Source organism: Dermacentor albipictus, chromosome 1 (assembly GCF_038994185.2).
Source record: "Dermacentor albipictus isolate Rhodes 1998 colony chromosome 1, USDA_Dalb.pri_finalv2, whole genome shotgun sequence".
Classification (NCBI taxonomy): domain Eukaryota; kingdom Metazoa; phylum Arthropoda; class Arachnida; order Ixodida; family Ixodidae; genus Dermacentor; species Dermacentor albipictus.
This window is the reverse complement of record NC_091821.1, coordinates 248,496,540-248,520,731: the sequence shown is the minus strand read 5'-3', so window position 1 is coordinate 248,520,731 and position 24,192 is coordinate 248,496,540. Positions and strand designations below refer to the sequence as shown.

The window sequence follows — 24,192 nt, the reverse complement described above, 5'->3', positions numbered from 1 at the left end:
CATAGGTGCAATTCACAGCAGGTTTCGCAGACAGACCTTTGCTCATGCAGCACTTTATTTCCATATATGGTATCGGTGACATCATTGGTGAACAGACGACGCATGCTACTCTGGTGCCATCTTGTAGCCATCATCGCCGCAAAGCCCGTCTTGCGAGGCTCTACACTTTTCTTCTCATGCTTTTGCCATACCTTCCTCCTCTGCTTTTGTCCTTGCGCTCTCTTCGCTATCAGCGCCTCTCATCTGGTCTCCCTGTCCGCTCTTTCATCCTTCGCTGTGCTCGTTCGCTTGGTTACAAGGATGCTAATGCTAGAGCAAAGAAAGTTGCTGTGGTACCATACATTCATTGCATTTCACATAATCTCAGAAGAATAGCGGCGAAATCAGGGGTGGACGTGGTTTTCTGTGCCCCTGAGCGTCTACAGAAGCTATGTATTAACACAGAGAATAACAAAAGGCATGCATGTTCTACCCAACATCGCGAACATTTTGTAACCTGTACTCATAATGTTGTCTGTGCCATCCCACTTTCATGCGGAAGAACGTATATTGGTCAAACCGGCAGATGCATCGAGAGATTAAAAGAGCATCGATATAACGTCACAAGGGTAATCTCAGGTCATTTGGGTATTCACTGCCGAGATTGTTCCTGCAAGCCCATGTTTGAAAGCACTTCCATTCTGTATAAGGCTCGTAGCAGGATGACGAGGGAGATTGTGGAGACCTATGAGATTGCAAAATTAGAGCAAAAGTGCGCAGGCAAGCCTTTGGTGTCACCATCGAAAAAGGAGATACGATTCCTCGGTTTATCTTTGTGACCACTGCAACACATGTTTTCCCCATGCCTTGCACATGTGTACGGTTCATCGAAATGCACCCCTGAATGTTCTTTTTTGCTGTTACGTTTGTTTCCGCTCGCACGGTATATATTTATCGATGCGTGCGAAAATAAAATCTATAGTTGAAAGTGAAGCGCTGTGTCTGTGTATCTGTTTCTTTCTACGTCCTCATTCAGTCGCGCTTATACACTCTACCATGGATTCTAACCAACTAGCCCGCCAACGTGTTTTAACCTAGTCACAAGGCTGTTTACATGTTAGTGACCCGGACGGCAACCGGAATGCCTGGCGGCATTTGAGAACGAGAGCCACTGACAGACCTGTTTTGTACTCGTTTCATGCAACATTTTGATACTACATATTCTTTCCGGCTATTGTTCTGGATGCCTGTAGCTGGGGAAGGCTGTTGAACAGCAGCTGAAACCAAAGTTAACATGGGTAATAATGACAGTGTATTTTGACACGAACAAGTCAAGAACTGATGTTGCTCTTGGAGAACCGAAAAATCTAGCTGGATCTTGCACTTGTTAAAACAGGGATAATTGAAGCTTGAGCACCTTCTCTGGTGACCGCGGAAACCCATTGCTTACTGGTGCTCTCTGCAAGCGGCACTCGTCGCTAGCGGCGGGCATTGCATGAAGAGGGTGCATGTGAAACGAAGCCGCATCAGCCCACCGCGGTGCCGCTCACCGCAGAGTTGCTTGCACGTGAAACAGGCCCTGTAGCAGTGAAGCTTACACAAAGTATTGCAGTGAAGCATACCATGATTTGAAGGGGCAATTGCCACGGGACACAGTATGTTATTCTTTAATTATACTTACGGACACCCGGCATCTCCTATCAGAGTACGAGCACCGATATGCCTAATAAGTGCACTAGCAGGCCTTTAGAGCTATTTTGGATGTGCCTGTGGCGATATGAGCCCTTGGGGGCAGTAAAAGACATGCATTCCTTTTTTCGGACGTTCTCGCGGCCCCTATAGGGAGTTTAAAAATCGGACGTTGACTGTACATCACGTATGCTTCACTGTGTAACACCGATGTAGAGGGGCAAAGCTGACTTTTGGGAACTGGTATTATGCAACACTTGACCCTTGCTGTGTTTTCCACACTAAGAAGCCATCAGCGAGCATGACGAAGGTGCAGTCGGCGCCATTGATGATAGTGAATTCTTTTGTAGCTGTGCGACTATCACCTCCAAAGCCAATGAAGATGGTGGCTTGCGTGCAGGTAGCGCGAAAATAAAACATGTTAGCGTGCTTGACCTGAGCAGCCACGGTGTTGGTCGCTCCCGAGATCCCACGGCACCTGGCCTAAATAAACCATGGCTATGGTGGCTACCTCTTCCTGCTGCCTCCCACAAATTGGTGACTCGGACGACTGAGCCTAGCCATGCCAGCATTGACACACGAACTGACCCAAGGCGAGTGACATGGCTTCACGCAGTCTGGCAGATGTTCCGCGGTTGTAGGGTGTCCGGTAATTCCACATCGACATGCCGGACATCTGGTTCACCCAGCTGGACAGCCATTTCCTTCTCAACAATGTTCCAGGCTCCAGCTGCGTTCCAGGCTTGGGCTGTCATCCCCCGGCCCTGACGTTTACGTGGACTTGCGGGCAGCCGTCCTTGCTCACTAAGTCACCTCGAGCGCTCAGTCTCCAGCTGGCGCTCCATCACAACAGTTCTCGCCATCTGAACCATCGCATTATTTTGCATCTTGCCGTACCCCATCGCCTGCTTCCACCTGTGCCGATCGTCAGCACGTGCTGGTCTCAGCATTTAACCTCTACTTGGTTCGTGAGCCTCCTCTCCAGCTCAAAGGCAGCTGCATGATGACTCTTTCTAAGGAATTCACTGGGCCAAACACCAGAGCTTTCAGCTACTCTACGGTCCATCGCTCTTCTTCCTTGGACGTTTTCGCAAGCTGTCTGCTTTCTGTTCGGGGGCACCTCACTCATCACCGATTCAGAGGCTCTCCCACCGTCTCAACTAGGTGCAAATTTCACACTCGCATGCATGGCGACATCACAAGCACAACCGTCGCGATGCCTTCAGCGACCACCGCAACCCTGATGCTATTGGCATTCGTGATTTCACCACAAGCACCAGCAGGCAAGCCTTCCGATGTTCTGTGCTCACACTTTTGGCGGCTGCATGGCCTACCGAAGTTTTGCAGGAGGAGCTCTGCCATCAGGTTTCTTCAGCTGGAGCATCACTTCTGCGTCTACATTGTGAGTGACTGACACTTACGCTATCTCCACGCAAGTCCCGCACTACCAGACGGTCTGCTTTTGGAACTCTGACTTCTACAGCCCCGAGTATCTACAAGGAGCTGCAGCAGGTCATGCTTTTTGCACTATGGCATCACTGGCTGCGCATCGCTCACAACCTACGCTACCGGTGCTGCCTGGTACATCTCTCCCAGACTGCATGAACACAACACTACACAAACGACATAACGACAAAAACGACATACGACATAACGACAAAAAAAAAAGTTATTTTTTTATGTGCCCAAATCACAATCTGATTGTGAGGCACGCCGTAGTGGGGGACTCCGGAAATTTGGACCATCTGGGGTTCTTTAACGTGCACCTAAATCTAAGTGCATGGCTGTTTTCGCCCCCATCGAAATGCGGTCGCTGTGGCCGGGATTTGATCCCGTGACCTTGTGCTTAGCAGCCCAATACCACTGCCACAAAACAACCACAGCAGGTACGACAACACCATCTGCACACTTTACCTGAACTCCTTTACCTGGACTTTACCATTGGATTTTATTTCAATCGCGTTTCGCACTAGGAGGGGGGCCATGTAGCAGTGCAACTTATCGCCTCCAAAGCCGGCGAAGAAGGGGGCTCACATGCAGGTAGCGTGGGAATAGAACATGCTAGCGCGCTCGAGCGGCCGTGGTGTCGGCTGGCTGCTCCCGAGATGCTGCTGCACCATGGCTGGCTGGCCTAAATAAACTGTGGCTACAGTGGCTATATCTTTGTGCCACCTCCCACACTTTCAATAAAAAAGAAACGCTGCACCGAACAGCCTTAAGTTTAGTCGCGAACATTGAAGCACCTAGGCCTAACGTTGCTGCGGTGGTGACTACGGCTGTCGGTGGATTAGTGTGTAAGGGTGCTGGTTCGAGGCTGCGAGATAATCAAAATAGTGGCCCTGGCGACTTCGTTTAATGTGGTTTCGGACCTGCAGTAACGTAAAATGTCAAGAAAATAGGACGGCGAAGGGTTTCAGTGTCCGCACAGTCAGGCCTTCTTACAGATTGGCTCTCTAGCAGTGGTCTCAAGTTCATCCCCGACACCAGGCCAAATCCAGTCTACTTAGCTCCTCGATGGTCACACTGCTAGGCTTGTGGTCCCCCCCACTGTTTCTCAGTGCTTGCCTGCAATTTACACGGAAATTCTTGCCAATCAGTTAGCACATGGGAAAGAGAGCCACTGTTGACACTGCATGCCGATGGGTCAGTGCGGGTGTAACCCGACTTGAGGAAACGATGGTTTGCAAAGCTGGCTGATGTGCAGACGCGGGCGAGGGTGCGTCTTCTGCATATGTCTTCCTTAGCATTTGCCTCTGCCGTTCGTTTTATTATCGCTGGGGGGGGGGGGGGGAATATGTATCAAACCTGTACTTCCAAGCAGAAGGTAATCTTTATTCGTGCCTAATCTTGTTAGTGTGCTATTATCATTTTGAAAGGTCTGTTAGTGCAGGTTATTTTATCCTCTATCTTTGTAGCTTTCTGGCACGAGAACTGCTTTGTCTACCTTGCTACAGAAAGGAACACTGAGAGTTGGGCCAGTGGGGAAACGGACGCAAGCGCAGTCAAATTGAAAAGAGGGGGTGCACAGTTAACCCTTTTGAGGGTCGATTTTTTTCGCCATATGCGACCGCCCAAGGTCGATTTTTTCCTATTGCAGATTCCAATTCTTCTTGGGGACTTATTTTGAAAACAATTTACCGTAATTTTTCTGAGGTGACTGTAAAGTGAGAAGAGAATATTTTGCGTTGGTATATATGTACTCTGCATTCATAAATAACAACAATAAAAAAAGGTAATAAACTTATTAGAATGAAAGATTTGATGCATTGTTATACACATAGTTCAACGCATTGAAAATGCGCACAGGAGACTATTTTGCAAGACTCAACTGTTCCTGCTCTCACACTAATATGTACATCCATAGTGTAACCGAACTGCTTAGGTTCGTGCACTAAAAAAAACTTTGTGGTTGTGTGCCTGTCAAAAAAGCAAAACGTGGGACAAACTTCCACTAATCTTTATCTTATCGCTAACCAGAGGCAATTAGTTTTCGCGAGTCTTAAAAAAAAAAAAAAAGCAACGGGAACGCATGCGCGGGGGCATCCTTCCTATGCGTACCCCTCTGAGCACTAAACGAGCGAGAAACAAGCGGTCGCCCTTTCAGCGATTAGTAACATGATAGCCATCAGTTTTGCAAGCGCAAGAAGCCGAAACTGGCGCCTGCGCGCCAATGCGCGAGTGGTAGTATATAGACACGCGGGAGCAAACTAGCTCTAAAACAAACCATGCAACCAAAACCGAGAGAGGGACGCACGCGAAAGAAATTCCCTGTATTCCCACGTAGTGGCAGCACATGACTGAAAAAGAACGTTAGGAAATTGGTGTGCTTTTTAAATGTACAGACGGTGCCGTAAATATGCGGCATCGACAATTTTGGACTTGTTCACGGCGCCGTATATTTACGTCATTGACCCTGAAAGGGTTAAATGGGGCCACGCTGGCAGCACCTGAGACTTCTGCGGTTTCGCAAAGGTGTCCGAATTATTGGGCGTGTCCAAAAAATCGGTTGTTGACTGCGTACACGCTTTGCACGGGTCACTTCTAATGGTAGTGCTTGTATGTTAACAGTAAACCAGACAAATGCCGTGTAGAGTCATCTGTAGCTGGGTACAAAGCTCGGTGCACTTAATAACTGCAGCCAGCTGTGCAGGTTCTAGATGCTGTTGTATATAATCTTTATTAAAAATTTCATTCATGGTTGTAGGTGCAGTTATTCAATAACTGCACCTACAACTCAATGAAATTTTAATAAAAGTTATGTTGAGAGTTCACCTATAAGCCACTTTGTTGCTACATTTTGAGGGGGAAGATATGTCTTTTAGTGAAAAAGCAATGAATCTAGCATAGTTGTGCAAAGCCATAGCTGTAGTTGCACATCGGTGTGCTTTGTTGATCTCAACCTGTAAATTTGCTGGAGTTGCTCAGTGACTGTGGCATTCTGCTGCTGCTGGGTGTGAGTTGATGGGTTCGATTTTCTCTTAGAGCTAGACTTTGACTTCATATGCTAAACCGTTTAACTTAATTAAAAACATTTTAGCCTGTGCAAGTCTATACAGTGGTTTCAGTTTGTGCTGATTAGCAGGTTAATTTCTGTGAAGAAACCTCAGTTAAAAGTGTTCATGTTTTTATTTTTAATCACCTCTACATTTTGCACAAAATGCTGGAAAAGAACAGTGTGGCTATTACACTGATGTGTATAGTACATGCATGATAGTAATAACTGAACCTACAATTCTGGAATGAAGTTTTTTATGTACTTAATTATGTTTAGTGTTTACCAAAAGCTGCATTGTTTCTTTTTAGGGTTGCAATGCTACCTTCTAGTGAATAAAGCAATGAATATAGCTTAGCTGTATGTAGCCGTACTCGCACAATAGTGTGCCCCGCTGAGGGAATTTTGTAATATTGTCTTAAATAAACAAAGTAGTGTTGCCTTGCACATCTGTGGCTAAACTAATTAAATGTTAGCAAGCAGATACATGGCACAGCTTTAAGGGAGTAGAACTTTCTGCTCTTTTTCCCCTGCCTCAAAAAAACTGCTTCCACCAGTTGACACTGCGCCGTATATCCGGTACTTCTGATCAGCACTCATCAGAAACAATGTGTATGAGTTTGGCTGTGGAAGCAGCTTATGAGGAACACCTTGACAATCTGCTTGCAACTGGTTAAGACTTGGTGCACTTGATTTTGTGTGTGCTTACAGTGAAGTATGAAGAAATCTTTCATGCACCCAAAAGCTCAACAGAAATTTTTCCAAGTGACCTAGGCTGCCACATACAGTGAAACCTGGCTGGCAGGAACATGGCATAACTATGTGCTGAACAGCAGTATACGCTAACCGCCAAGTACAAATTTGAATTTCTTTATGTGTGCCACAACAAGCAAAGTAAGAAATGTGATGCTTCGGTAAATGTTACCTAAAACATGCATCTTTTTTTGAAACCGTTGAAAAACAACCTAAACTCTTTCGCACAATCGTGCGGTAGAGGACAGGTAATACTACCAAGCAGTATCTTGAAACTTTGGTAAGGAGTACTGCAGCATAGCAGATGGTCTATTGACTTTTTCCTACATCTGCATGTGGGAAAAATTTTCCTACATCTGCATTAGTCTACATGTGGCCATACGGACAAAGATATTTTTGCTTGCTACCGTGTGCACTGTGGTTAGTTACTTAACCTGGCCATAATCTGACTTCCGTTTATTTTCCAGGGCGAAAAGGATGTTTTTGTAGCTGGTGTGGACCCACTACTTGTGAAGTTTACTAGGATAGGTCACACACAGAAGTGGGCCAAGTCAATGCAGAAAACATGTCACAAGCTAGATGTTAAAGCACTTGCTTTGGCCAAAGGACAACTCCTGTCTGGAGGTAAGCAACTTTGCTTTGTAAGGATTTGTCGAGCTTCATTTGTTGCTACTGTTACCTTGCCCTTGGTTTGTGTTTCATGCTTATGTGACTAATCGAATGTCAGTATCCCAGTGATATTATTTGATATAGCCAGTCACTTTTGTGGTATTACCTACCTAGCCTTGGCAAAAATAGACTTGTTTGGAAATTGTTTTTATTTGCGGGAAATTAGATGCATGGATAAATATTATCTGAATATTTGGAATAATTTCAGTTAATAAATTTCGGTTGAAATCCTAATTGTTCTAAGTGCTTGGTTCTCTACAAGGTGGGCAACATAACTAAAGCCTATCTGTCAGGAGAAAACGTCTCACATATTCAAGGATAAAACTGATGCTGTGGTGCCTTCACTCGGGCACAAGCAGCTATTTGCAAGAGTGGCCACAGTGTTTATCTTAACTGTTTTTGCGCCATGCTAGTATCCTGAATTCTGGCCAGAAACATTACATTTTTTTTGCTGTGGAATCATTTAAGAAAAACAATGTACACAATATTTTAAGCCTTTGATTGTATAAAATCTCCACAATTTATTTGCAAAAGCTAAACTTAACAGCGCTATACCGTATACCATGCAATCGGTATAAAACAATAGCTCACTTGGGTCCTTCACATCAAGACGCCAGAATGGGAAGCGAGCTGGGCATGTCCTTGAGTGTCTTTCTGTACCTTTTGTTTTTACCACTATATGCATGGGGGTCTTCAGAAGTGCTGTTCTCGTCTTTATTTTTCACGATTTGACAACAAGCTGAATGCATGGAAATTCCAAGGGTCCTATTTGTTTGAACAGCTGAACATGTCATTTTTGAAGCAATACTAAGAATTCATTGCTAAGTTGGCTTTTATTTGATGGAGTGAACAAAGCTAGCTGCAGCTGCTGGCAGTGCCTTCTTCCCCTCTTGCCCCCTCTTGCCAACACACTTTTTCACTTTCTACTTACCATAATCAACTCCTGCATGCGCTGCCTCATGTAAAGTGTGGTGCTATCTAGTTGGAAGTACAGAAAACACTCAGATAAAATCAACTTGTTGGTGGCATTACAAGGAAATAAAAAGTATCGTCGATTAGCTGCACTCGTCCTTTGCTGTTTTTACCAGAAACACAAAAACAAACCCAGCTCAGCCATGGCTTGGAAGAAAGGGTTAAATGTGTATAATCTGTTTGAACTTAGTGACATAGTTGCCAGCACAGTGAGAAATATCCTCTGCTGCGGAGAGTGTAGTTCAGCTCCTCACTACTTTGTATTGCAACATCTAATTTCATCATTAATGTAAAGCTTGAACATTACTGTATATATAAGTAGATTGTGCATTTAAATTAAGTTTCATGACTGGTATTTTTTTCTCTTCTATGGCTTAGGGTGTGACACTTCCTTGGCTGTGTCAACAGAGACATCACTTGTGACACATTGTCCATTCCAGGTATGTCCAGCATTTGTCATGTCCTTAGTGGGACACTCACCATGCCTTATGTGGTTTCTTTAGTGCATGAGAAGCCAACAAACAAAGACGCCAAGGACAACATGGGGGAAATTACTTGTACTTACTAATTGAATTAAAGAAATGATAAATTAATGGAAATGAAAGTGGATGAAAAAGCAACTTGCCACAGGTGGTGAACGATCCCACGTCTTCACATTACACGTGCGATGCTCTAACCAATTGAGCGACCGTGGCGCCGTTTCTCCATCCACTTCCTTGGGTATTTATGTTTTACTGCTACAACTAACCCTGGGAGCGTTAGCCAGCACCACCACTCGCAAACCTTCGCCGTGGATGTGGAACATCCTTTCTGCCGCTGGCGTCACGAGTACGGGATCTTTCTGGGTGAAGGCAACTAGTCAATAAACCCGCACATGCTACATGGAGGTGATCTGCGGCAGGTGCAAAGGTGGAACCCAAATGGTTGGCACCTTGATGCGCATTGTGTTCCTGCGCATCTAGTGTTAGCGGTTGCATAATCTCAGGTTTGCGAGACACGGTGTGAAGCGCTCGGTCACATTGTGACAGCAAGTGTTTGTGGTCATCGAGTGAGATCTGTTCACGGTTTCCTGAGCGCATGTGACCTGGAAAAAACTAGGAACTTTTTTTTGTGTAATTCTCGCTTTGCTATTGTTACACACCATTCCCGCATTGTCGTGCATAACGCCACAATGCTCTCTGGCACGGCACTGAAATGATGTTGATATTGATGTGGCTTCACACACAAATGCACAGGGCACTTGGAGGCCATTGTTCTCATCTCTGAGGCTTGTTCTGCCGCGCCGCCTGGTGGGGACGACGCACCGCCGTGATTGTGTGACAAAAAGTGAAAACACCACGTGTTAACTGATATGTACGCAATAAGCTGGTACAGTTTATGCGGATACAAAACGCATTATGTTCAATGGCCGCTGAGCCGGGATTTGACTTTAGTACTTTTAAAATGAAACTACTGTTTAAGAGGGTACAGTTTACCAAGGTTTTACTATGGTTGCTGTGCTCAAGCAGCGCTCCCATGTGCTCCTCCTTGGCGTGGACTTTATGCCAGCTCATTCCGCCCTGTTTGATTGTGGAAGTGGTGTGCTCCAGCTTGACCTGCCTCTTCATTCTGATGCTCCACACGTCATCCAAGTTTGTGCACTGTCGATCACGTTCAACTGCCACCTCAAGCTGTTATGTACGTGAACTTGACTTCCCTACTTTCTATTTCCGATGGTGATTGCTTGTTGACTCCAATATCGAATGTTCTATTGGCCCTAAATATCTTACCATTCCTCACACCCTCGTTACCATCACTAATAATGCAATGTCACAGCCCATCTTGAAGTTTAGCTGGTTGACGCAAATTCTCCCGGTAGGCATGGCTCTGGCCAACGTTTCTCTCGTCGATGAGCATGCCATTTCTCCATTTGCTGCAGAGGATTTGTTGTCTTCCGCTACGGCCACCTTCTCGTCCATTTTACCGATGTCAGTTCTAACAAAATGATGACACCTGACCTTGTCCCAGCACATGGTGCCAATCTGCGGCACCTGTTGATGTCCTGTCGCGACATCTTTGACTTTGATGACTGCCCGTTTGGGCCAGACATCCATCGTAACTCATCGGATTCATACTGGAGATGCCAGCCCCATCCGACGATGTTCATATCGTGTGTCCCATGCTGAGCGGCAAGTGATTCTGCGTGAGGTCAACAAGATACTCGCCTGGTTAGACCTGATTAGACCCTTGGTCACTGGGTGCTAAAGTTTAAAAAATACAGCTTTGATGTCCTTTACAAGTCTGGGGTCATGCACCAGGACGCCGATTGCCGGTCGTGTCATCCCGTGGACCCTCCTGATTCCACTGCCCATGATTCCGACACCTGCGTCCTCGCCATCTCCGACTTGACTGATATACGCAATCAACAGCTCAGTAATGCAAGTTTGTGGCTCATCATCGATCATCCACACTCTAAGGGCTCATTCACACCGGCGACTGACAGTGGTTGCGCGACCAAGTTGGTTGCAAACGGTCGCTTTTCTCGAAAAGCGACCATTTTGGGCCAGTCGCTCTCTGCGCGATTTTTCAGTCGCGCGACCGTGGTCGCAAAACTGATAAAGCAATCAGCGGCGCACCGGAAGTGATCTTGCATGTGTCTACATCCGGCCTCCTCCCGCATCGCGGCAAATTCTGCGTAGATTCCGAGAGTTCTCACTGAGAGCGATAATCTCCGGGATTGCGATTTGCGGGTCGCGCTCAGCCGGGCTTGCCGGTGTGAACATCATTCCCCTTCGGTCACTTTTTGATCGCGAGTCGCAAATAGTCGCGCAACCTCCTCAAGTCGCTGGTGTGAATGAGCCATAATCCCTCCGACCCGTCGCTCCACCTGTTCGTGCATCGGGACAATATTTTCTACCCTCACAACACCAACTCCGACAGTCCCTAGCTTCTGCTCGTAGTACCTACGACCCTCCGTTCTACTCTTCTCCATCAGCTCCACAATGCCCCAACAGCCAGCCACCTCAGAGTATCCCATACATATGACCGTGTGCGACGTCGATTCTTTTGGCCAGGCCTTTACCGTTCTGTACGCCAATATGTTTCTGGTTGCGAGTCCTGCCAATGTTGCAAGCGATCGCCCTTGCAGCCTGCCGGCCCACTTCAGCCTATAGACATTCCAACTAGTCCGTTCTACCACATTGGCCTTGATCTTGTTGAGCCATTTCCGACTTCTCTTTTGGGGAACAAGTGAATCACCGTAGCTACTGACTATGTGACACGATACGCCATCACACAGGCAGTGCCGTCCGGTTGTGCTACGGATGTTGCTGACTTCCTGCTTCACGACGTCATTCCTTCGCCGCGGGACTCTACAGCAGCTGCTGACAGATGGCAGGCAGTCTTTTCTTTCATACGTTGCCGACGATATCCTTCGCTCATGTCACAAGCTAACCACCGCTTACCACCCGCAGACTAATGGACTTACGGAACGCCTCAACTGCACCCCCATCACGATGCTATCCATGTACGTCTCAGCAGATCACCGTGATTGGGACAAAAGTTTGCCTTATGTGAAATTCGCATACAACTCATCCCACCACGACACTGCCGGCTTTTCCCCCTTTTATCGTGTTTGGCCGTCACCCCACATTGCCCTTTGAGAGAATACTTCCATCAGCTCCGCATGCTCTTACAAAATATACTCGTGACGCTATTGCTTGTGCTCAAATCGCTTGTAACATCGCACGAGACCATCTCCCTGTCTCGCAGTTGGCTCAAAAGGCCTGTTACAATAGCCACCGCAGAACCGTTGACTTCGAGCCAAGCTCCTTGTTCCTTCTTTGAACCCCTTGCCGCCATGTCAGCCTGTCTTCGAAACTTCTTTCCCGCTACTCCGGGCCCTACAAGGTTTTACGCCAGCCCACCGAGGTGACATGTGAGATAACCTCGTCGGATGGTCGCTCGTCATCAGTGCCCCACACCGATGTCGTGCATGTGTCCTGTCTCAAGTCGTACGTTTCAGCCTACAGTCTTTCCCTTGTCTAAGCACCAAGACGGTGCTCCGATCGCCGGGGGTTATGTTACACGCCATTTCTGCATTCTGAAAAACGTGCCCAGCAAGACGACGAAGAGGACGATTGAAAGAGCTCGTTCGTGGTTTGTGGTCATTCTGCCATCTTGGCTATGACTTTTCTGTATATATCTTGTAAATATAATTTTGCCTAATCTTTATCTACATCACACTATCATTATCAGTGCTCCACCTTTCTGGCAAAACTGTGCCTTTTTTTTCTGGACAAATATCCATAGTTTTTTACACATTTGTTTTTAATTTGTGGTCACCATCTGATGACGGCTGCAGGCACTAAACACGCGAATTTGAAAATCTGTGAGCCGCGCCATTGCATTGCTCTCGGCGTGATCGGCATTGCATGCGCTGGTTCTTCTAACCACTCTATTATGGCCCGACCTTCTTGTGATTTGTTTATAAGTGCTTACTGACAAGATCGATACTAACCACCAGGAATACTCTGGGAATTCATGCAGTTGTTTTTACAGCTGAAACTTTAAAACCTTGAATAAATGAAATTCATGATTGAACTATGTTTTTTGCTGCTAGTACAACTTTGTTATATCGAGGTTTTATACTATAATTTTGTCTGACACACAAGTGACTCATAAGGTGTGTTTCTTAATGCCACAGAATAACATCTGTGCATGTTCTCGCAGTTCTCATCAGTACAAGTGGCAGCATCAAGTGGCTGTATTCTACTCAACTATGGTGAGCACTTGGAGCTGTGGCGTCTCGACTGCACCACAAATAAAGAAGGACCCTGCAAGACCTCGACGCCCTGTTCAAAACCTGAGCTGCTCATTCGAGTGAACGCACGGAATGGGGCTACCTACCACACAGCAGCCGTGTCGCATGACCACTGCTGGTTGGCTTGCTCAGATGCAGGCAAAGCTCGGCTCTATCAAATTAGTGAGGTTAGTGTGCAGGTTCTCACATATTGCAATTTGATAAAGGTGGAGGTGTGTTGCAGAGGTGTATACATGACATGTTTTACCAAAAAGTACCCTGTAACACTAATTGTCAAGGCTCTGTGATGGCTTAGAACAGTGATGGCACTGCTCTGGACGTCCCAGGTCAGGTGGCTGTCTAAGGCAGCTATATTGAACTCATGCCTGGTATTCACGGATGTCTCACAAACTTGGCGAGTCTCAGGCAACTGCAGTAGGTTATCACTACTGCAAGCCTGTATGATTCCGGGTGACTGTGGACCTCACATGAACTGAGTGGGTCCCAGCAAAGTACCTTGGTTGCCTGCTCCAGGTGGCTGAGGGCCTCAAGGAAGTTGCGAACCTCACTCAATGCAGCTTGTATATTGCTGCCTGTTGTGATTTGTCTTTCTGTCGTGTCTGTTGTGTTGTTGTTTACTGTTTGGTTGCCTATTTCTCCATCAAGCTTTTGGCCATGCCCTCTCTGCATTACCATATGTGGGCCAACCATGGCATGCCATGTCTTGGCAGCAATGCTTGGCCACCTCAGAGTTGCCCTCGTAACAAACATGTGTCCATGTTCTTGCTCCCCTTCCGGATGTAATTGACTTTGAGTCTTTGGCATTTGTTTGTATTTTTTCACTTCAAATACAGTAGACTTCCGTTAATTCAACTCCAGTTAGTTTGATTTTTCTGTTAATTCGATCCCAGGCGGTGCCCATGCGTTTCTATGTGCCCAAACTTTCGTTATTTTGATGCTAAAATTGGCCTTTGCTGGATATTGCAAACTTAACCAGTCAACACGCACACACCTGACCCCTATGGTGACCCTGATAGCGACCCCTTTAGTGGCAGCGTCTGTCTTGGCAGAGCTTAGAGGATAGTGAAGGTGTTGAACACACGTCAGCTCTCGTTGAAAGTGCCTATTATGCCCCGCCCTAGGACGATTTTCAAGCTATAATGTTAGGTTACAATGTTTGATTACGATATTTACCTGGTTCTAATGCGCGCCTTTTATTTTAAAAAAAAATTAAAAATTGGGGCCGGAAATTGTCTGCGCAGTGCTATCTGGACATGAAACCGAAACCAGTTTCGCAACGTTCACATGCTTTGCAGCATAAGACAGATGTGTTGCGGTGAAGTTGGCTTTAGGAAACAGGCCCCTAAAAGGTGCTGGTCCCGGCTTTGAATTCCGGATTAGGACAAATTCTTTTTCAGTTACGAAGCTTTGTATATGAAAAACCTGTGTGGGTTCCCTTTGTAGCTTGATGCTACATGCAAGTGGGTGTAAATTTTTCCTTTCGTGAACCTTCCTCCACCTTGCGGAATTCCACAGAACTGATTTCCCATTACCTTAAGCCTGTGAATATATAATTTCAACGAAATCTATACGGTTGGAGGTGCAAGCTACGTAGGCATGCCAGCAAGGGCTGAACTGCATCGTCATGGCATCTACCATTGCACTCTCACTGTTGAGACCGACACTTTATTCAAGTACTCACGCAAGCAAAAGCTTGGAGGCTAGTGGTGCTGCAATTATTTTTTCAGAGCCTGAGAATGTTGGCTGAAGTCAAGTGGTACAGGCTACATGCACTTGTTTGACCAATGCAATGTAGTGAAGCAATTCCACGTTGTAGAGCTGGGCTAGAAGAAATAAAAAAATTTTCCACATACTGTGCTCCGTCTTTTTTCTTTTTTTTTTTTTTCGGTTGTGTCTGTACATTCTTTCTCATGAGCAGCTGTTCACTTGCCTTATGATGTGTGCTCCTGTTGCCTGATATAGGCGTAAAATGTTGCTTTGTGAGCTCTGCCCGGCTGTGTGACTTAATCGCAGGCCAAAGATGGAGGCATATTATTTGATTTGGGATCTTATGTCTCTTGAACTTCCCACTCAAGTGCATCGGTTAGTGATCTTTAAAGCAGCACTTCAAGCATATTATGGGCTGGGAGGTGGGACGAAGGGGAGTCATTGTCAAACGGAAGCAAGTGAACAAGTATGTCTAGAAGAAATAAGGTCACGCCCGAGTAAATCATGACTAGTGACAGCTGTTGAATGATGCTAGATAGCACAGCACTATGGTATGCTTAAAACATATGCTGCTGACATCACTTTCTCTAGAATAAGCAAAAAGATGTGCTGTGTGGTCCAAAAATGTCTGATTTTGCTATACTGCCTGATGATGCGATGATGTTTTGCCATTGCAGGTTAATGGGTCTAGTCTCGACTGCAACAAGGTGTCCACCTTTAATGAACAGATGGGCCCTGCCAAGAAACTGATGTTCAGTCCTGATGGCTCATATTTGGTGGCATTGAGTTCTCACGGAAGTGTCCATGTGTTCAGCTTGCCACCCAGACTTCTCTACACTCTTCCATCCAGAACAGGTAGGCACACTTCTGTTAGTTTGTTTTGCTTTTTCTTGGAGCTTGAACTCCCAAAAGGTGTATGACTTTTATTCTTACAACTTTACATACAATATAAGCCAATTTTATAAACTTTTTTATGTTATGAATGAATTGTAATTCCCTCCAACAAACTAAAGTAGTCTGTGTAATGCAGTCTTACAAAGTATGTCCTAAGGGAAGAGGTATAGACACAAAGTGGACATGCCAAATTTCATGCTTACACCTGTGGGGGAAGGGGAGGAGGGGAGAGAGAGAAAAAAGTGTGTAGTACCGTCGAACCCACTTATAACGATATTGGTTTTAACAATACATATATCAGCTATAACAACGAGAAGCTGCTGCAACGTAAACTTTTGAATGTTTTTCATGGTGAAAGAACCCACCCACTACACTGCCCCGATGCTGCATTATCGGTTTGTAATGATGAGGTCTGGCTGCTGGGTGTCCGTGCCAAAAGGTAGTGACATGTGAAATCCTTGAAAAGAAAAAAAGAAAGTAAGAAATTCGAGCCGCTGAACGATAACCTGCTGCTACAACAGCTGCTGCGCTCTCATTTTCCAGCCTTCTCCGCGCCTTCTCCGCACACTCCTCCGAACACGAATGGGCTGTGGCCATAGCTCTTCGCCGCACCACCCTCTGAAACACGAATGGACTGCGCCAACTGCACTGCTCCCAGATTGCTTGCTGGCTCCTCATTCAGCGTAGTTCTACAAACAGCTTAATCGCTCGTGTTCATCTTTGTTGGTTGCGTCAAAATCCCTGGCCACGTAGTTTCTCAGCCTCATTTGACTCGTCGCTGAAATGGAAGATGGCTGGTCTGCCCGCTGATCATCGGCAATGCATGGCGTTGCTGGTGAAAAGAAAGCGCACGGCTATTGATTTGGAAACTAAGTGCTTCTAACCGATGAGGCGATCGTCGCGAACGTGCTTGCATCGGATAGCAATGGCGACGGCGGTGATGACACGGTAGGGCAGGCTGCCTGAATGTTGTCCTCATAGGAGGCCCGGCGGATGATTCAGTCCCTCAGGTACTTTGTTTTCGCGAGGAACCTTCCACTGCACTACTTGGAGCACCTGGATGCCTTGGAGAAGGATTTCAGCAAGCTTCACGTAAAGCATGCAAGGCTGACGCACATAGGGTTTTTTTTGTGCAAGCCGGTGAGAAGTATGTGGCGAGATGCTTGTGGCGATCTCGCCTCAATTTCTTCTGGATTTCTCAAGCTGACAGGCTGCCGTGACAACCTTCTCACATTTTTTAAAAGGCCCCTTTTGGGGCCACCAGAGCCTTCCCTTGGCAAAGCTCGCATATCACTTGCCACCCTGACCCCTCTTTGCAGTTGTTATAGCAGTGCGATTCTTTAACACCAGCAGCCATGGCTCGTTACACACGATTGGAGTGCCCAGGAAGGAGTTAAACGAGCAAACACAACCATCAGTCAGATGGAGGAAGGTGGTGGGGAGGGGCACTGGCCTCACAGCCATTATAGTTTTCTCACAACAGTTCTGCCATCCTCCTATTTTGATATTTTAATGCAACCCGGTTATAACAATTATCGGTTATAACAATGGAATTTTCATGGCACTTGAATATTGTTATAAGTGCGTTTCACTGTATCAACATTTAACTGTATACAGTCGACTCTCGTTGCAACAGACCCTGATAATACGACAAAAAACGTCCGTTTTATCCGAAGTCAGTAATATCCGAAACGCCTCACTTCCTAAACTTTCGTCGCGATTTCTAACAAGTTTATTGCATAGAGTGAGTGACGAACATCCAAAATAAAAAATAAAAAACCAAAAGAAGGCGCAGTTTTGCCCGAAAGGCAAAGCATTGATTGCAATAGCAAATTAAGCAAGATAAGCATGGTAGCAGCAACGAGTGAATTTACCTTTGTGCTGTCTCACTTCAACATGAACTAAATGTCGAAAGCACAGCACATGCGAAGCTATCCGCACTGGCCCACTTTTTCCACATCGCAGGTCACTTTGAAGATGAGGCCCATGCGGGTGCGCACTTTGTTTACATCGCAGATCACTTTCAAGATACAGCACTCGCGTGTATGCGCACTTTGTCCACATTGCAGATCGCTCACTCGCGTGTACGCGCACTTTGTCCACATTGCAGATCGCTTTAGATATATGGCACCCACGTGGGCGAGCACTTCACATCGCAGATCGCTTTCAAGATATGGCGGCCGCGCCATAAGCAGCAGGGGCCGTAGTAGAACCCTCTCTCTCTCGCCTCCCCCGCATCCCTGTGCCTTGTGCGCGAAAGAAGACAGCATGTTTCTGGCCTGCTTTCCACCCTCGTGCTCGCGATATTGAACTGCGATCGCCGGCTGACCCTCGCAAGTCAGTTGTCAGCCCGTGTCGACATGGCAAAAGTGTTTTATACGGCTGATTTTGAAAAAAATTGCCGCTAATTTCGTCCCCTGTAGCCGATAGTTTGTTGTAGCACCATCCGTTAAAAGCAAACTTTGTTGCATTAATAAAATATAAGAACAAAGTAAGTTAAAATATGGTCGTTTTTGTAAAGATTTAGTGGAGAAATAGGGCTCGTCCTGTCTGCTTCCAGTCTTCGTCTGTGTCCCAAGGCGTATTGTAATGGTAACACGGGGCACATTCGTGTGCTATTTGCAGTACAGCTGCACTGATGGTGGCATGGTGCCAGCCATACAGGCTAGTTTGCTTCCTCACTGTGTCCGATTCTACCTTATCCTCAACGAAAAGCACTCAACAAGCACTTAGAAACATGCAAAGTGCACCACGGTCCCATGTAGCCAGGTGGCGCAGGTTTTTAGGGTTAGCGTTACAATTACAGCATAACCCCCTTATAACAATATTCAAGTGCCACGAAAATTCCATTGTTATAACTAGGTTGCACGAAAAAAAAAATCAAACTGGGGGTTAGCATAGCTGTTCCAAGATACATATAATGGTGGGGAGGCCAGTTTTCTTCCCCATGGCTTCTGATTGTGTTGACTCGTTTAACTGTTGAATTCTGGTTCGTCTGCGCTCTGATCGCATGTTCTTAACAAGCTGTGGCTGTCAGCGTTCAAGAATGGCGCTGCTATAACAACTGCAAAGAAGGGTCACGGGCGGCAAGTGACATGCGAACTCCTCCGAAGCATCACGTTAGTGGCCCCAAAGGGCGTCTTAAAAGATGTGGGATTAAAAGATGTGGGAAGGTTGCCGTGGCAGCATCTCAGCTTGAGAAATCCAGAAGAAAAGCTTGAGCGAGATCGCCACAAGCATCTCGCCACATGTACTTCCCAGTGGCTTGCTTGCATGAAAAAACTGCATGTCCGTTAGCCTTGCTTGCTTTACATGAAGCTTGCTGACATCCTTCTCCAAGGCATCCAGGTGCTCCACGTACTGAAGTGGAAGGTCCCTTGGGAAAACAAGCCCGTGAGGGACTGAATCATCTACAGGACGCCCTGTGGTGACAATGTTGAGGCAGCCTGCTCTACCGCATCAGCGCTGCCGTCGTGGCCACCACTGTCGCTACCTAATGCAAGCACGTTTGCAACTTTCGCCTCATCGGTTAGAAGCAGAAGCACTTTGTTTACAAATATATAGCAGTGCGCTTTCTTTTCATCGACAACGTCGTGCATTGCTGATGATCAGCGGGCGGATCAGCCATCTTCCGTTTCGGCGGCAACTCAAACGAGGCTAAGAAACAATGTGGCCAAGAACGACTTCAACGCAACGAACAAAGACAAGCACGAGCGACTTAATTCATTAGTAGAATTGCGCAGCATGAGGGCCATAGAATAAAGAACCAACTGTGAGTGCCAAGCGAGCAATCTCGGAGCAGCACCAGCAGCATTGTCAGCGCAGTTGGCGTGGTTCATTCGTGTTTTGGAGGGTTAAAATGCCACTGGAGAGATGCGTGCGAGGCATCTCTCATGGAAGGAAGTGCGGTGGAAGTTGGGGTGTTGGGCGATTGTGCAGGGGATCGCATTTCACTTTTTCTTTTTTCTTTTCAAGGATTTTGCATTCCATGCAAAATCCTTGAACCTTTTACACCTTTTGACACGGACACCCAGCAGCCAGACTTCATTGTTATAACTGATAATGTGGCATGGGGACGTTGTAATAAGTGGGTTATTTCCTCATAGAAAACATACAAAAGTTGACGGTGCAGCAGCTTTTCATTGTTAGAACCGATGTATTGTTAAATCTGGTATCGTTATAACTGGGTTCAACCGTAGTGTGTCGAAGACCATCTCGCAGCATGAGTTACTTGTAAAATTTGTAAGTAAAAAAAGAAAAGAAAATAATAATAAATAAATAAGTAAACTTCTGTAAATCCGACACGGCCTTGGGGTAACAAATGAGCAAGTTCCCATTTGCAATGATCTCGGGAAACTGTCGGACTCATTCTGAGTTTTCAGAAAAGCTTCAGATAGGCATATTTTTCTTATACTTCAAATGTTTGATATATTGAACGATTTTGAGATCACCTTAGAGTTACTATATGCAGGATCTACTAAGTCAAAATTGATGTTGACATGCTTAAAGTGTGTTAATTTTCTTTGCAGGTGGCACAATGTACCCTCACATGGTTTGTGTGTCACCTAAACATCTTGCTGTTGCTGACAATGAAGGTATACACATCTATGACCTGAAGACTTCTGAGGTGTGTGAGCAATTTTTGCTTGTACCTTGTATATTGCATGCAACCACGTAAACGTGCACGAACTTGCTCACATTTTATTTTCTGTGGTAGTGACTTTACAAACATGCAGGCTGCATGGCCAGAGTATTCACACTACTACACATAACAATAATAGTTATCCCAACCCACTTACCAACCTTGATAAAGGTGGAGGTTTGGCAGTGTTAGCTTGACACTTTCATAGGTTTTACATATACAGTCGAACCTGTTTACCATATTTACTCACACGATGGACGCACTCGCATAAAAAATGCACTTCCATCTTTGCTTTTCAGAATTGGAATTTTTTCCCCCTCGTAATAATTGTGCCCCAGCTTTAACCCTGTGCATTCCCACAAACGAATGGCTGTGCTGGAATTTCCGGGTTCACTTGTTCTGGCTGAGATTTTGGATGCATGTGACTGAGAGCCAACTCTCGGTGGAAAAAATAATGCTTTCTGCCCTGGTGCCAGTGTGACAGCCAATCAAAATGCATGCACAGTTGCATAGCTTGAAGCGAGTGAACCACGTGTTGTGCAGTCAACCCCCCCCCCCCTTATTATTATTATTTCTTCCCCTATTTCGAAGGCAATTATTTCATGACGGCATTGTTTGTTGCTCACTTTTCTGCTTATCTTGTGACTAGCTATGGGTGATGGACCATAGTTTCAGTTATATGGTTAGTTTTGAGTCAAATAACCATAGAGTATGCAGTAGAGCATGGGAATTGTACTGCCATAAGGCATTTCGGTGGTGATGAAGTCCACGTGCACTACTGCCGGACTAGTGCACTGACAATGCCATCATTTCGGGTGGGTTTAATACGGTGCTGCTGCCACTGGATGTGTCTGTGAACAAACTGTTCAAGGGGATGCAACACTTGTACAAAGACTGCCTAAAGTGGGCATGCCCTGACCCCAGCTGGCAAGGTTAAAAGGCTGTCCGTTTAGCTGAAGTGTTACTGGATTTTGGATGCATGGCACTTGCTACCAGCTGATGTGATTGCAAAAAGCTTCAAAAGACTGGCATCACAAATGTGCTGGATGGCAGCAAGGATGAGCTGTTGTGGGACCACGATGAAAAAGTGGCCAGTGACCTGGGCAATAGGCCTGGTAACTTTGATGTAGAGTAAAGTGCATAAAAAAAAAGCTGCCACTGTTTTCAAATAATGGACATACCATATAGATAGTGTAAGGGCTGTCCCCGTGTAAAGGCCGCACCCCCAACTTGGCAGCTCAAAATTTGGGTAGAAAATTTCCAGTGGAGAAGCAACCGTATTTGGTGTCCCAACGCCATGTGTGCGCATTGCCGCATTTTCCCACGCTGTATATTTCCGCATGCCACTGCTGGAGGCCGGGAGCTGTCTAGAAGTTGCTTACACAGGACCAGTAGTGGCTAACACGGGACCAAACCAAATGGTTCAGTTCCGTGTAGAGGCCACACTTCGTCGAAATTGGGGGAAAAAAGTGCGGTCCTTATACAAGTCTATACGGTATACATTTGCAGTAGACTCCCTTTAAGACGAACTCGAAGGGACCATGAAAATTTGTTTGTCTTATCAGAAGAACAATTGGCAACATGATCAGGTGCATCCAAATATCTTACTTCAAAACAGTAAATTAAGTACAGGGAAACCTCGTTAAACCGTAGTTGGCCGAAGCTCGTAAAAAGTACATACTAAACGTGTTATTTCATTATTTTCGTTAATTTCGACAAATATGTTATTTTCATTTGGTGCCGCGGTGGCCTAGCAGCGATGACAGCGGCCTTAAACCTGCTGAAGCTGTAAGCCAGCTTTTCAGCCAGCCCCCTCTTCTCGGCAAACACTCGCATGGCAGATTCCTCGTTAGTGTTGCATAATCTCCGTGCCCAGGCGCGGTAGCGTTGCGGAAGTCACGGAGCACCTTTTCATTGCGGGGTGCTGTTCTCGTAGCGACGATTGCATTCATGAGGCTAACGTAACGCGCAGCTTCTGCCACTGTCGGGCCTGAATCGTCCGTGCTATCGCTTTCCGTGTCGTCCCTATCACTGTCGCTAGGCAACACTGAGCAATAACAGAGGCAATGATGGCGAAAAGTCTGACCTCGTAGCTGACATCTCTTTGCGGTCGCTGCAGCGCTGCTGAGCAACTTCGTTGCATTTCAAATGCCACACACCATAGTCAACAGTAGACCCACGTCACGTGCCAGCGCCGACTTTTTGCGCCACGTTCGATAGCACGAAAAAAGTCTAATTTTTCTTCTATGCTACGCACCTGGTGTCTTTTTTATCCGAGTTTCGGAATGATGTGAGCTCCCGCTTGCACAACGCCACAACGCTCTCTGCCACGGCGCCGAAGGGATGTTGATGTGGCTTCACGCACAAACGCAGAGGGCGCTTGGAGGCCAATGAGCTGATCTCTCAGGCTTATTGTTCTGCCGGGCCGCCCGATGGAGACGACGCACAGCCGTGTTTGCGCGACGAAAATTGGAAACACTACGCGTTAACCGATACGTACGCAATAAGCTGGTACGGTTTATGCGGATACAAAACATATGTTCAATGGCTGCTGAGTCAGGGATTTGACTTTACTACATTTAAAACGAAAATACTGTTTAAGCGAGTACGGTTTAACGAGGTATTACTAGTTAAAACCAAATTGTTAGAACCCGTTAAATGTTTGGTCTAATGGGTAAAACCCTTTAGAACCAAAAATTGCACGAAACAATTCGCTGTACGAATTCGTTGAACGCATTCACGCTGGATTTTATACTAACATATAAAATCCAGCGTGAATTCATTCAGGCTGTCTTCCTCATTTTAAGATTATCATAACAATTGAAAATAAAACGGATTCAAAGAGTAAATAAAATATTAATAAGTTTCTGCAAGAAAAACAAAATATTAGCATATTTATTATTAACAACACATAGAATAAAAAAAGTTATTTAAATGTCCCAAAGCATTTATTTAGCTGAACTTAAAAGAAAACTGTTTTCAAGTGGTACTCTTGCTTGGTTACATCCAGACCATGATGGATGTTTGGCGCTTCTGTGCAAATCAACGAGCAGTCACAAACAATTTCATCTCACCTAATGACCTTAAAAATCCTCCTGTGCCTTCGTGTTGCTGGAAAAAGTTCACTAGGGAGTTAAAGTAGGCGTCTGCTGTCTCATAGGTCATCGGTGCAGGCTCTGGGCTACCGAAAGTACGAAGCAGCGCGCTGAGCGGGCGGCAAAGCAACACAACCTAGAGGAAAGTCTAGGTGACGTTGAGTGAAGTGGGGAAGGAGAAACGAAGTGAAGCATTGCGGAGGAGGGAGGTAGGCAGAGGCACGCTGGGTTGACCTCCTCTGGCATTTGCTACAGGTTTCATTTGCGATACGGATGTACTGGGTTCATCTCGTGATAACATCGTCCTCGCGCGCCGTACATTGTTTGGGCAAGTGAAAGCGTGCGATGGTGAGCCGACAATGGCGGCTCAACCTTGCGTGTGCAAAGGAGGAAAGGCAGGAGGGGGAACGCACGCTGCCTTCTGTTTCGTGCATGGCACTGCGGAGAGAAAGGAGGAGGGTGTTGTACTTTGGCAGTGTGAGGTTGCATGGGCTTTATC

At 46.1% G+C, this 24,192-nt stretch overlaps 1 protein-coding gene across 1 annotated transcript in view; it reads left to right on the top strand.

The window, feature by feature from the left end:
- The window catches only part of LOC135900522 (U3 small nucleolar RNA-associated protein 4 homolog), a 60,824-nt gene that overhangs the window by 18,856 nt on the left and 17,776 nt on the right, over positions 1 to 24,192 (top strand). Inside the window, exons 9-13 of the mRNA XM_065430008.2 lie at positions 7,381 to 7,537; positions 8,933 to 8,994; positions 13,265 to 13,522; positions 15,740 to 15,917; positions 20,486 to 20,583. Coding sequence (XP_065286080.1) covers positions 7,381 to 7,537; positions 8,933 to 8,994; positions 13,265 to 13,522; positions 15,740 to 15,917; positions 20,486 to 20,583 — 753 coding nt within the window. The remainder of the gene's footprint in view (positions 1 to 7,380; positions 7,538 to 8,932; positions 8,995 to 13,264; positions 13,523 to 15,739; positions 15,918 to 20,485; positions 20,584 to 24,192) is intronic.